The sequence below is a fragment of the Salvia hispanica genome, chromosome 3, assembly GCF_029641045.1.
Source record: "Salvia hispanica isolate PSC_SH4W2 chromosome 3, Shi_PSC_v1, whole genome shotgun sequence".
NCBI classification, from domain to species: domain Eukaryota; kingdom Viridiplantae; phylum Streptophyta; class Magnoliopsida; order Lamiales; family Lamiaceae; genus Salvia; species Salvia hispanica.
In genome coordinates, this window is record NC_142694.1 from 54,339,008 (window position 1) to 54,352,940 (window position 13,933).

The 13,933-nt window shown below is 36.8% G+C and overlaps 3 protein-coding genes across 3 annotated transcripts; 1 reads left to right on the plus strand and 2 right to left on the minus strand.

The window, feature by feature from the left end:
* Positions 1–1,606: 1,606 nt before the first annotated feature.
* EXLB1 (expansin-like B1) lies at positions 1,607–2,689 on the plus strand. Its single transcript, XM_048115500.2, has 3 exons — positions 1,607–1,828; positions 1,927–2,033; positions 2,122–2,689. Exons 1-3 carry the CDS (start codon positions 1,681–1,683, stop codon positions 2,635–2,637), a joined length of 771 nt encoding a protein of 256 aa, XP_047971457.1. The 5' UTR covers positions 1,607–1,680; the 3' UTR covers positions 2,638–2,689.
* A 96-nt stretch (positions 2,690–2,785) lies between these two features.
* On the minus strand, positions 2,786–6,206 carry LIS (WD-40 repeat family protein / small nuclear ribonucleoprotein Prp4p-like protein). Its single transcript, XM_048115499.2, has 6 exons — positions 5,995–6,206; positions 4,614–5,530; positions 3,682–4,135; positions 3,391–3,588; positions 3,222–3,303; positions 2,786–3,121 (listed from the first exon to the last, which is right to left on the minus strand). Exons 2-6 carry the CDS (start codon positions 5,489–5,491, stop codon positions 3,024–3,026), a joined length of 1,710 nt encoding a protein of 569 aa, XP_047971456.1. The 5' UTR covers positions 5,492–5,530; positions 5,995–6,206; the 3' UTR covers positions 2,786–3,023.
* Positions 6,207–11,036: 4,830 nt separating this feature from the next.
* Positions 11,037–13,801, minus strand: LOC125216287 (bax inhibitor 1-like). The gene is made up of 6 exons (XM_048117960.2): positions 13,610–13,801; positions 12,848–12,991; positions 12,644–12,735; positions 11,675–11,861; positions 11,422–11,577; positions 11,037–11,336 (listed from the first exon to the last, which is right to left on the minus strand). The coding sequence occupies exons 1-6, from the start codon at positions 13,724–13,726 to the stop codon at positions 11,289–11,291; spliced, it is 744 nt and encodes a 247-aa protein (XP_047973917.1). The 5' UTR covers positions 13,727–13,801; the 3' UTR covers positions 11,037–11,288.
* Between the last annotated feature and the right edge of the window lie 132 nt (positions 13,802–13,933).

The window sequence follows — 13,933 nt, forward strand, 5'->3', positions numbered from 1 at the left end:
ATATGAACTTAAATTAGCCTTTTTGTTTCGTTATCTGAATTTGAAATTGAAATTGAAAGTTGTAACTCGAAACTAATCTGAGTTACTGATTAGTCTTTTTATGTTGACGACAAAATTGACGATATGAGAAAACAACCAAAACAATGATTCCAGAAGTCCCAATATTAGATTAATCTCTAACTTGCAATTCTAGAGTAAGAGAAAACATTGAATGAGTCTAATATGCTAGTATCGTATTATTGTCACGAATCTGTAACAAATTCTAAAGATTGAGGTTTAATTTGCGATTATCTAAAAACATTAAGGGGATTTATTATTTTTAAAAAAATTATGCGCAGTCAAGATGCGTTAAAATAATACTACTACTAGTATAATTTAAGAATTTATATTTATAATAGCAATAAAAATGTATAAATTTCATGCATTAAAACCGATAGAATTTGTTTTTCCTTAAAAAAAAATTGTGTTTAGACCAAATGTTCTAGTAGAGGCTGGGATGAGGGGGAACTGTACGGTGCACTGTACTTGCGTATCTATTTCAGTGGCTATGCTTCTAGAAGGGCACGTTAATAGTTGTACTAGTAGGAATAGATTTCTTTATTTTGTTCTTCGTATTTCCTCTACAAATAATTACTCACGGTAGGTGTAGTTGTAGTGCAATTACGTATATTAGTTTAGTACAACTAACATTTTATGTTCTATCTAAGTAACAGAATGAGGCTTTTCTTTTTGTAGTGACAACATAAAATAACCAAAATGAATGTTAATGTGATGAGCAAGTTGCCATAGCTAGGCTAGGTAGGGTGTATGTGAGAGGGTTGTGTTCCACTTGTTATACTCCTATTTAGCAATTTTGGATTTTTGGTGCCACTAATTAGGAAAAGGGATCCTAGTTTTATAATCTGATCAGGATTGAGATGGACTGCCCACAGCTTTGCACTTTCTCCTATATTACATAGACATAGAGCTGAGCTAGCAAGTACAATAAAAGTATGATTTGGCAACTTCATCCCCACTTAACTATTTCCACAATATATATCTACAATAGTTAAGCTGACCCAGCAATTCAACTATGATTTGGCAATCCCCTATGAATTCCAAACTTCATCCACTTAATATCATTTCCACCAATCCCATTATCAGCCATAAGCTACCAATCTACCATTCTTTGTTTAGATTTCATAACCGTTCTTTTCTAGAGTGACCTCCATAACATTTATAAGAAAATCACATTAATTAATTAAACTTTGCTGCCACAGGCTGGATATACAAACTAATGATGGAACTACTATTTAACAAGTATTTAGAAGAACAATTGGGGAATAAACTATCACTACAGAGGGACACAAAGTGGCCTAGAAGTATTACTTTTACATCAAATATCAATTCTCCTTAGATATATCATACATATACAAGCATGATTAGTGAATGCACTAATTATATGTCATTACAAAAAGGTGTTTATGTTTATGAACTGTTCTCCAATCAAGGGGCCACACTTTGGTTCACTTCCACTACCTTGATAAACAATTGCTACAAATTGAATTTCCAAGTGTCTTCTCCTCCCTACCTTAATTGAGCTATAAATATAGGTTCCTCGCCAAGGATTTTATCCACCCACATTAATAATTTATCAAACGAAAAAGAGTTACTTTTGCTTCAAAATTTGATAGGCATTAGATGCATGCAATGGGTTCATCACACCATTACTACTTTGTGTTTTCAGCTGTTTTGGTAGTAGCTGCTGCCTCCCTCTGTTTGGCTGATGATCCTTTTATTTGCACTAGAGCCACCTACTACGGAAGCCCCGAATGCTACGGAAATCCAAGTATCTATCTATCTATCTATCTATCTATCTATTCTTCGTCAACTTTTATTATACAAGTTTAAGTATTGTTTAATATGCTGAAATGAAAAATTTTGAAGGTGGAGCATGTGGATATGGAGAATATGGTAGAACAGTATACAATGGGCAAGTGAGTGGAGTCTCAAGGCTTTACCGGAATGGCACTGGCTGTGGTGCCTGCTACCAGGTAAATTCTCTCTCTCAAATTAAGATACTCCATTTAGTTTATAACGAAGCATATCTCAGTTGATAAGACGCTTACGCCTTGCTTCCAGGTTAGATGCAAAATTGCAGCACATTGCACCGACGAAGGAACGGAGGTGGTGGCGACGGATTACGGCGAGGGGCACTACACGGACTTCATATTGAGCACACGCGCCTATGCTAACCTGGCGAAGCCGAACATGGCCGCTGAGCTATTTGCGTACGGCGTGGTGGACGTGGAGTACCGACGGATCCCGTGCCGTTACTCCTCCAACCTGGTGATCAAAGTTCACGAGCGCAGCAGCTACCCTCACTACTTGGCCGTCGTACCTATCTACCAATCGGGCACCACGGATATCACTGCGCTTCAAATATGGCAGGAGGACTGCAAGGAATGGAGGGAAATGCGAAGGGTATACGGAGCGGTCTGGGACACGCAGAGCCCACCGTTGGGGGCTGCGATAAGCTTACGACTCCAGATTGTGGCCACTGCGAACGCAGAGGCGAAGTGGGTGCAGCTTTCGAGTGTGATCGCTGCCGATTGGAAGGCTGGCCTCACATACGACGCTGCCATTCAACTCAACTGATCCTACTGCAACCTCTCTATATAATACAGAATATATATTGATATTGTAACTACTACTTGGTGTTTACCTCTACTCTGCAATCTGTGTGTGTGAATATATATTTATATGTGCGTCGTATTTGAATAAGAAGGATATTTCTCTGTGCAAATTAAATAGAAAACACTCAAAAAGATAAGCAGCCTTTAATACCACTTTGTTGAGTTAGCTTTGTGCAATTTTTTATGTTTACAGAAGCTCAAAATTCAAGTTGATTAAATGACAGTAGCATACAAGCAAATGCAACATCATATTGCCAGAGATAAGGAAAAGTGTGAACAAAATATAACACGTGACTTATTCCTGACTGACTGCATTCTCATCCTTGATCACACAACAGAAAGTAGGGATCAGTCAACTTCCATTTCCTTCCTCTCTCTCTCAGAGTCTTTAGTCGACCATAGCTTAATTGTTCGATCGTGTGAGACGGTTGTAATGTATTGTCCATCTGCCAAGGCATAACAACTCAGTAAATGCCTTATATTTTAACTGTTTGAAAACCATATAAAACTAAATTAGAAACAACAGTCCTCCGGAATAAAACTGACCTGCAACAACATCCAACGACGTAATCTTTGCTTCATGCCCAGATAATGTCTTAACAGGCCGGAAATCTCTCGACGACCAAACCTAACAAGAAAGATCCGAGATAAGGATGGGATAAGTAAAAAGTAACTAAAAAGAAAGCAGGTTGGAGTGAGGCATCTATGAGCGAACCTTAGCAGTCGTATCATATGAAGCTGTAACTAAAAAGTATCCCTCCTGAGGTTCAAATTTGACTTGAGAAAGCAGGTTGGAGTGAGCAGGTATTATATACAAAGATTTTCTCTTCCTCAAATCCCAGATCCTGCAAGTGTTGTCTTCACCGCCAGTAGCCAGATGATACCCATTGGGAGAAAAACTGGCACCAAGAACCTGAAAAGAGAAACATTTAAAAAGTTCTACACACAATTAGGCTAAACACGTAAAGGGAAAAGGAAAGTAATGTCAAAACATAGCAAGCCTTACAGGTTTGACATGGCCTTCCAAAGCAAGAATACTTCGTCCAGATCTCAGGTCCCACACACGAGCAAGAGAATCCAGTCCACAAGAAGCTACTAAGGAGCCATCATGGTGGAAAGATAATCCATAAACACTCCTACTATGACCTTCTTGGAGAAGCAACTCTTCACCGGTCTCTACATCCCATAATCTCCAAGTCTTGTCAAAGCTAGCAGTACCCAAATACTTTCCGGATGGATGGAAGGCTATCCTAGCAAGGCGATCTAAATGGCCCTCAAATGTTCTCAGGGCAGTCCCGTCCACATTCCATAGTCTAGCAGTCCTGTCAGCAGAGGCAGTAGCCAATTGGTAGTTGATTGGAGAGAATGCAACATCAGTAGCTCGTTCAGTATGCCCTTTTAGAGCTGAAACCTTCTTTACTTCTGGCATGCTCCAGACCTTTGCAACTCCACTTAGAGAACTATGAAAGATAACAGGGAAGGAACAAAATCAGTGATCTTGTCATAAGAGACCAAGTTGGGAGAAGATAAATCACAGCATGCAACCACAAGATGCAAATAGAGTACATAATTCGACAAAGTTAAACTATCAATGCATTTTCAGCTACATAAAACAAACTGGAACTCTATAAAAAGGATCTTTTCAAGATGGTCAGAAAAGGATAATACACTGCAGGCTGCAGCAACTTCATGGTAAGTGGAGAAGAATAAACAAAAACCATATATGCCGTTTTTTTGTTTAGCTTTACTATTCGATAAAAAAAGTGTGCATAATACAAAATATAATAAAAAGACATCACACAATAAATGATCACTTCAGCAACTGCTAACAATCAGGAGAACTTGCGTAGCAGTGGGCAAAGTCATGAAGCATGATTAATAAAGAAAACATGTTAAAGCAACTCAACAGGAATTGACTGAGTGAAAGTAGAAATTTACCAGGTGGCAAGCATCTGCCCGTCATGTGAAATTGAGCATCCTGAAAGAGGTCGAACATCACCCATCTCACTGCTTTTTAGCTCTAGATTTGCCGCCTGCTTCAAAGACCAATCTACCTCGGCATCCAGATCTTCATCAGGGTCATCCCTTTTTCTCCTTGCACGATGGAGGCGCAGTGCTGACTTCACAATAGAATACTTTGTAATCTCTCGCCGAGCTTCTAATAGTGATTGAGTACCTTCAGTGAAAAAGGGATACTGAATATCTTCTTCAGGTCCAGAAGGTGCCGCAGTGCTTCCAGCTTCTTCATCCTCATGAGCTTTCATCAGCTTTTCCAACTGGCCTTCAGAATCGAGTTTTGCCATAAGTGCCCGTAGACGATCACGCCTCTCCATCTCCCTTTCTCCAAAGAGAGTTATAGGTTCACCAAGTCGACGAAGCCGAGCTCGGACAGCATTATCATTAGTGGGCACTGCCAAGGCAGCAGTGCGACGCTTCATCAGAAGTTCCTGTACTGCTTTCTCCTGTCTCTCCCTGGCCAGTTTGCTTTCTTCTGAGATCTCGTATTCCAGACCAGCAGCAGTCTGATTCATACCTGACCCTTCCTCGTCAGAATCCGAATCACTAGTTCTTGACTCTCCCTTTGGTACAGGAGGCCTATGAACTGGAGGGCGGGTAGGTATTGGAGCCAATGGTCTTGGTACAGTAGGTATTGGGGCAATAGGAGGTATAACAGTGGTTGGGGCAGTGGGTGCAATTACAGGCTGAACCGCTTGAAGTGACATTGCATCAATAGCAGAATCCATGGGTTCGTCCCCAGCAGGGGAAGTGGAATGTGCAGCTGAGGTAGGGACAGTATTCTCCTCATCTATGTCCATGATTCCTGATTAATGAGAAAACCTCCTTGTATTCCTACACTGAAACGTAAACAAGTGTTATGAACAAGCTGAATTTGTTTCCAATGTTCTAAAAGAGATGAGTTTCACCAAACAAAAGTCACAGGAAAAATGATGGGAGAAGAAACTAAACCACACAATTCCGACTTATATATAACTAAATCTGGTCTAGCATGTAGAAATTTAGAACAGAAAATAGAGGGTACACCAGTATTGGTCTTAAGGATTTTCAATTCAACTGAGCAGCCATAAAAACTCAAAAAAATAACAATAAATCAGAATCGGCAATTAAAAATGTTTTTAAAACCGGACTGGTAAACAAACCGGCACAATTATCATACATATGTTGCGATTGTTCATGACATAGAAATGCCAATATGTCTAAAATTACAAATAAGTTCAAATAAAACGAGAGATTGATATGTGATAATACAAATGCACTATAACAGATAGTAAATTTGATATATTTATAGTAGTAGCAATACCTCGGATTTTCGAATGCAGCGGCAGTCGGGGCCGCGGCGGCAACAACTAGGGAGGGGCGTGAAACCGAGAGAGATATGACACAATGGCGAGAAGGGCGGTGGAGCTACGGGGCGGGCGGAAGGAGCGGCCGGCGGAGGGAGCGGTGGTAGTAGCAGATCCAATTGGGAAGAGAAAGAGGTAGAGAGGGTAATGGGGGCGTCTCTTGTGTGTGTAGAAGTATTAAAATATTTGGGCTTTATTTCAATTTTTTCAGGCTTTTTATGTATTTTCTATAATAAATAATACTCTCTTCGTTCCGCTTTAGCAGTCCCATTAACTTTTCTATCCTCATTTTGTAAAAATGATAAAAAATAGTTAAAATAGAGAAATGGTAAATTAAGAGATAAATTATATAGAGAACAGTCTTATCTACATTATTGTCTCTCTTACTTTATCATTTCTCCACTTTAATTACTTTTTATCATTTTTACAAAAAGAGGACAGAAAAGTCAATGGGACTGCTAAAGCGGGATGGAGGGAGTAATAGTGATATGTACTAATTCATATTTTTTATTTAATTTGGATGCTGGGACTAGGGACGATTAATTAATTTTATATCGGTCAAATTTTAAATAAATTAAGCAATATCCATGGCCAAAAATAATTGTTAATAGAATATCCTCCGTATGCAACAATAATTTGTTTTGTACTGAATGATATAAACTTAGTCAATTTCTCAATTAATATCACACACTAATATTATTTTTGTGATAATAAATGTAATATTAAACTAAAGTACATAAATTAATTATGAAGAGTTTCGAATCGTAACAAAAATTAATTATTATAAAATAATAACTTTTTAGAATAAGATTTAAAGATTGTTGATATTTAAGAATTTATTCTAATTTATTACTACTACGTTTTTATAAAACTTTAAGTAAAAAAAAACTTAATTTATTATAAGTAAATAAAGAATAATATATTAATACTGAAAAAAATTAAAATATCAAACCTAAAATTTCAAAAGTTATCGCTTTATAATTAGAGTGAGATTTGAGTATTTATGCAGTTAGTAGAAGTTAATTATAGTAAGTTTGATATTACTAACTATATTCTGCTAGAGAAGTTACGAACTCTAAATATATACAAATACCAAACCTAAAATTTCAAAAGTAATACGTTTTGAATTATTGTAAATTTTGAATATTTATTTCAGTGTATATATGTAGTTAGTTTCCAATTATTCGAGAACTAATTACATTCTAAGCATCTAAGATAAACTAGTTACATTCTAAGCATCTAAGTCATTAGATTGCTAGAAAAAGAATGTTAAGTTTTCTTAAAGAATTCTACATCTACATCATACTTAGACACTTTAGCATTGAAAATTCCAAGAAAAGTTTTTACTTCTCTGGATGGAATTATCTTGTCTCTAGTCAAGTGTTTTTCGACACTGAATGAGATCAAGAAGAATGAGACAAGTTCTGTAATTGGAAGTCTCATGTATGCTATGATGTGAATTAAGTTAGATATTAGCTTTGCCGTTGGCATAGAAGCTTGATATCATATTAACCATGGCCAAGGACATTGGATTGGTAAAGAATATACTATAATACTTGAAGAAGGCTAAACGGTATGCTCTAGTTTACCAGACATCTATGTTATGTCCTTTAGGTTACATCGACTCGATTTTATTATTGATATGTGATCGAGTTATCCTCTGACTATGTGTTCACGTTAGGAGTTGAAAACTGAGTCTTGAAGGAGTGTGATTACATCACAGGCTCTATCATGATAATTACAAGTGTGGTTTCATAGGAAACTACTAAGGTAGTTGTTCATCTCAGTAACTTTCTAATAGCTTTGACCGTGATTCTGAGTATGCCTATGAGTATTATATTTTATTATGGTTACTCTAGACATGTGTCTAACTCGAGGGAAACACGATCTGATAAAGCTAAGCAATCACATAGAGAGAAAGTATGAAATTAATTAAGGAAAAGTGCGCAGCGTGACATTATGGCTACCAAGATATCATCAGAGAACAACCTGACAGAATTATTCACAAAATGCCTATATGGCAGCATGTTTTACACATGAGGTGAAAAGTATGGTAGTTCGATATATCATGGTCCGAGACCTGCTTAGAGTATAAGTGGGAGAGTTTTGGCAGTGGGTATACTCGAAAGCATGATTTTGAGTATAAGTGGGAGATTGTTAGGATTGGTATACTGAAAAGCATATTTCGAGCATGTTGCACGGATAGAATTGCTTGTATACAATAAATTCTACAATCCACGTTTAACCCAAGGCGAGAAGAAGTAATTTTATCGCATTGATGTTTGCTTGTGCATTTATAAGATGTTTCTCAAACATTTAAATGTATAAGAAGCAAACAAGTCTAATTTTTCTACGTCGTGAACGATGTTCACAGAAGGTGACGCAGTCGGTCCTTTGTAAAAGAGAAATAGAATTTCACAACCTAGATAGGCTTTGGCTACCTATCGTGAAAGGTTGCAGTGTTAGTCCGCATGTTTACTTACCTTAGGAACTAAACGACACTGGTGTGGTATAGCACTGAAGGATCTAACAGTTGAGATAAGTCTTTCTTGCTATTTACCGAAAGACGAGGTCTCGGTGATTGTTATTTCTTAATCATTGTTGACATAACATTGAGCATACGACATTGATTATGCACTACTTTGATTTATCAAATGGTGCGGATTTTTCGCAATCCAAGAATCATGATATCTTGGGTAGTGGTGATCAATGTCTAGAGGTGCTAGTATTGTTATTGCAATGAATCGTGTGCTGGGTGAGTCCGGTTTGATAATATCCTCAAGAGGTGTTCGAAAAAGGTTTTATTATTCAGAAACCCGGCCGGTTGGAATTTATTCCAGAATAATAAATAAAGATTTTGAACTAGACAACTCTTGGAAAAAGATATTAATTAATTAAAGTCAAATAGCAGACTTAAATTAATTAATGGATATTTATACCTTAAACACGGGAAATAATAAATTAAAGAGGTAAAGCCCGGATTACTCGTAATTTGGGATTGGACGGACAGTCAATATTATTATACTATAGTGGATGATAATAATATTCAGTTTGGACTTATATTAAATTGGGGCTCAATTTAATTAATAAAAGTCCAACAGGTTTGGCCCAAGTCCAACCTCCATGCATCCCTAATCTGGCCCATCATAGCTCTATATATAAAGGAGATTAGGGAGAAGACAAATTAATTAATTCATTTTAATCGTTCCTCTCTCCAGATTGAACGTGATTTTTTTTAGTTCTCTCTAGAACTGAAATTTTGTCTTCTTCTCTAATTAAGTCCTTTTGATTCTGACAAGCTTTGCCCACCCAATGGTCAGATTCTGAATTCGGGATACAGATTAGAAGATTTGTGGTTGAGTACGAAGATCATCTCGTGGAGAAGGCGCAAGCAATCGACGATTCTTTGGAGAATAATATCGGTAATTCTAAACCGTGAAATCATGAATTAGGGTTCTAATTCCTTAAACATGATTTATTTTGTTCTTGAATGCAATTTGTTTTGTTTAACATGTAGATAATTAATCTCATAATCGGTCAAATAGATCTGTAGATCTTATTTATTTGTATATGCATGTCTTCCGCTGTGCAAGGGGCACCAATCCCTAGCAATTATTATTATTGATAGAAGCTAATTTAGATTGAGATTGACTGTCTTCTTGTGGTCTCTCATTAATTATGAACAACTAGGGTGAGGTATTGATTTGCGGAAGAAGACGACATGGGTTGAACAGTGATGAGGAACTATCTGGCCTAAGAATTGGCTTGGTGAGGTAACATTGTTTGCACCTCCTCAATTATTTCAGTGATTCTAATCTAGACAGTTCTTTCTACTGCCCAATGTAACAGGTTTTTCATAGTGCAGCACTTTATGATTCTCTCACTGTTCGTGAAAATGTCGGGTCACTTTATGATTCTCTCACTGTTCGTGAAAATGTCGGGTCACTGTTAGTACTAATAAATTCCGCCCCTCTGTTTCAAAGCGCTGGATCCGCCACTGGAGGCTGACCAACCTTCGAATGCGCGGCAACGAACTGTGGTGCCGGAGGCGAGCTGGGGAGAGGAGGTGCGTGGCGATTGGGGCCGCTGGAGGTGGAGAAATTGAAGTAGAGAGAGTGAAGGGAGTAGTTTGAATTGGATTAAACAATTTCAGTAGGAGTAGTTTGATTGGGGCCACTGCGATTAAACAATTCCTAAACCCTAACTACAAATAAAGAGTATTTTGAATTGGATTACTATTTCAGTACTTAATCCTGAAATACGTTCTAAAATAAATGCAGCCTCGACCTTATTTTTTCATGATTCATTTTTAAGCCTTCTCTATAATTATCTTCTCAATTCAAGTCATTTGCACTAATAGGAGTACACAATAATTCTACTAGATTATGAGTATCTTTGTAGCACATTCATAAATTTGGATTAAATAAAGAATAGGTAATTCTCAATTCTGACATTCTGTCCATTCACAATTTAAAATCCACTCTAACTTTGGATTTAAAATACTATGAATTAAAACATTACTTTCTAACGGCATATTCCTTGTGTGCATGTGTTGATAAAGAAGTAGAGGGGTTATATTCAGATCAAAGGTCACGAATTTGAATCTATTGTATAGTTATCTTTTCAATTTATATTTATTTGTCAATAAATAAAAATAGCATACTCCTTTGCCGGCTGCCGCAAGTTTCAGTGGGAGCAGATATTATGAGGATTGATATAGTAGTTCAATCTACCTTCTTGTTCATATTTGTACAATTTAAAATCACTCATACAATTTTGACTATTTAAAATTTCAAAATTCTCATACTAATTCTTAAGTTAATTAATCAGATTTTGATACAATGCACTGACAAAGATAGGCAGCCTTTAATACCACATCATATGCTATCCATGTCGATGAAGTCGTCTTATTTCAATATTTCACAAATAATTTTGTAATATAAAACTCGAGCATATAGTTAAAGAAAATGTCAACCATAAACTAAACAAGATGTGAACCTCATAGCAACTGATTTTGACCAACTTTTGCTTACTAGATTCGAATGAAGAAAATATACAAGTATTGAAAAAGATGAGGCATTGATCTTAACATGCTTCATCATCAAAAGTCGACACTTTTTTAATGTAGTACTATGTCATAACCTAACATTACCAAACATTAAAGCAAACACCATGTTTTATAGACAGTAGTATTATTTTTCATGACAGAACCCAGTTCAGCTTCTCTCCTATAACTTCAAGCTAGGATAACTCAGTTCCTCTTCTTCTTCTTTTCTTCCTTCTCGGATGCATTCTTCAACTGCAACAAATCATCCAAGTTTCACAACAAGCAAATGAAAAATAAACCAAGATTAAATCAAACTAATATCATAAATAACACATACCATAATGATAAGAACTCTCACAAACACAGCAACAAAATCAGTGAACAAGGTGAGAGAATGATTCACGTAGTCCAGGTCTCCCATGTGTGCTTTCTCAATTATCTCCTGGGTATCAACCACAATGTACCCCACAAACACCAACAGTCCAAAATACAACTGCAACACAAAAGGGAGCGTGAAGGGAATTAAGACACAATGGATCACAAGCATGAACCTCAGTATCCAACTCCAAATACACAACACAATTCAATACCTCAAATTTGAATAGAGCCATGGAACCACCGAAAATTGAGGATGCAAAGTGCAACCAAAGTAGGATGGAGAGACCAGAAGAAAGCAGACCACCAAGGTACAAGTACTCTCTGCGCCTAGCAAGCATCGCAGCTCCGGAAAAACAACCAAAGGCCAGAGAACAACCAACGAAAGCGCTAACCAAGATGCTGCAAATGATAATTTTGATTACATTAGTATAATGGAAAACCGTGGAAGGTAATAGCTACCTTGTCATCATTAAGCAATTTAAAACTGGAAAAGTAAAGTCTACTTTTCCGAGTTTTTTTAAAATTCATCTTTGTAATTTATTCGTAACCTTAATAAACTATACCTGTACTCTATATTGTTTCAAAATTACTTCGCTTTTTCCTTAATTTTGGTGCAAGACTTTAGAAAAATAACTTATCTAAGTTAAAAATTAAGCATGCTTCTATGGTACCAAAAGAACTTAATATACATGCTTAGTGAGGGACTCAAATTTTACAAAAGGAACTTCATCTTAATTAAATGAAAGCATTGTGACCCCTATTAAAAATTAGAAAGCATAGGGAGCATATATGCATCTTCCATTTGATTAAAACTATATGCAAAGACAAGTGACTTCACAACAAACCATTGTTTTAGAAGAAAGGTTAGGCCGTTAGGGTGAAATGTCAAACATAATGTGGCTTATCTGGAGACTGAGGAGAAGAAGGAGACTTGATCCAGTCAGACATGATGAAGTTGCAGGTGTCAACATTCACAATTCAATAGCCATAACAATCCATATTACAGTTACACAAACACAGTACAGTTCTGCAGTGCTAATGCAGTAACGGAACATGTGGTAAAGCATAAACAATGACAGAAGTAAAGCAGTGACAGAATATAGCAAAAATGTTTGGTATCCAATAACATAGCAGGCATAACTATATCTCCAAACTCAAATGCACAGTTAGAAAATACATACCTTGGGTCAAATTTAATGGCCAGATCTACCAAAGGACCAATTGAGGCTCCTTCAAGGAGCGCTGCTGCCATGAGAAGGGAGACTTTCTTTTGCTGTCAATCATCAAAAGCAAGGATCAGAACCAAAAACCTAAACCAAAATTTTTTGAGCGATGAACAAATGGATAAAGAACTCTATGAAAAAAGGAGACTGTAAAAGGAAGACCTCTTGGTGGAAAGGAGTAGATAGCAGCCAAAAGATGCAGCCCATGCATCCAAGAGAAGTGAGAATACCACCGACATTCCAAAGAATGTGGAGATAAACTCCAACTGCTGATGCCAACAATGCGCAACATAGAGAGAGATACACCTGGAAGAAATTAAGAAATCAAGAAACCCCATAAGCCAAAACACATTTTCTTTTCTACGAACAAATAAGTATAGGTGTTCAACAAACTTTAAGCATAGCTAAGGTAACATTCATCAACAGATACTTTTTCACAATGAGTATTAATCTTCCCATCAGCACAAACTGCAAAAGAACTCGCACGATAAAGGAAGCCTCGAAAACACCATATTTTCTTGGCAACAAAAACTACTAATCAGTGGAGGAAATGAAATTCTTGCAACTACTTCATCCACAGATGAAATAGCACAGCCGTAAACAGTCAAATAATGTATAAGAATGCAATCAACAATGACGAAATTCGACGTTATCTTCAACCATTGAATCTATGAAAAAGGAGAAAAGGAATTAACTGCAACTACCCTAGGTCGATAAACAAAAGCGATTCTAAACAATCCTGATCACCGTCAAAATCACGAGCCTAATTTCCGGAAAAGGGATAAGGAATTCGAAATACACTCAGGTCTCTGCCTAATCACACCATGTACATATACCGAAACACTACGATCATAAAAAGCTCACAACATAACAAATAAAAAATGAACCAATTGAAAAACAAAGAATCGGTTAGAAAAGCAAAACCTGTTTAAGATGCGTTTGAACAAGGGGAGAAATCTGGCGGAAATTCTTGAGTGAGTCGTAATTCCATCGGTTACGTGAGGAAAATTGGGAATCGAAGAAAGAAGAAAATGAATCCATTGATTTTAGGTTTATCTTTGTCGTGACAGAGTAGTGGCTTTCTGATTTGATGAGAGAAATTGTAAGTTTACGTGTATATATACTTCGCGGGAAGGTAACCTCCTGGAAGATGCAGTTTCTTAGGTCGTAAGTCTTTTCTTCATTTCATTTTAATTTTCGAAGTCTTTCTTTATATTTTTTAATCAAGAAGAAAAAATGATGGCACCA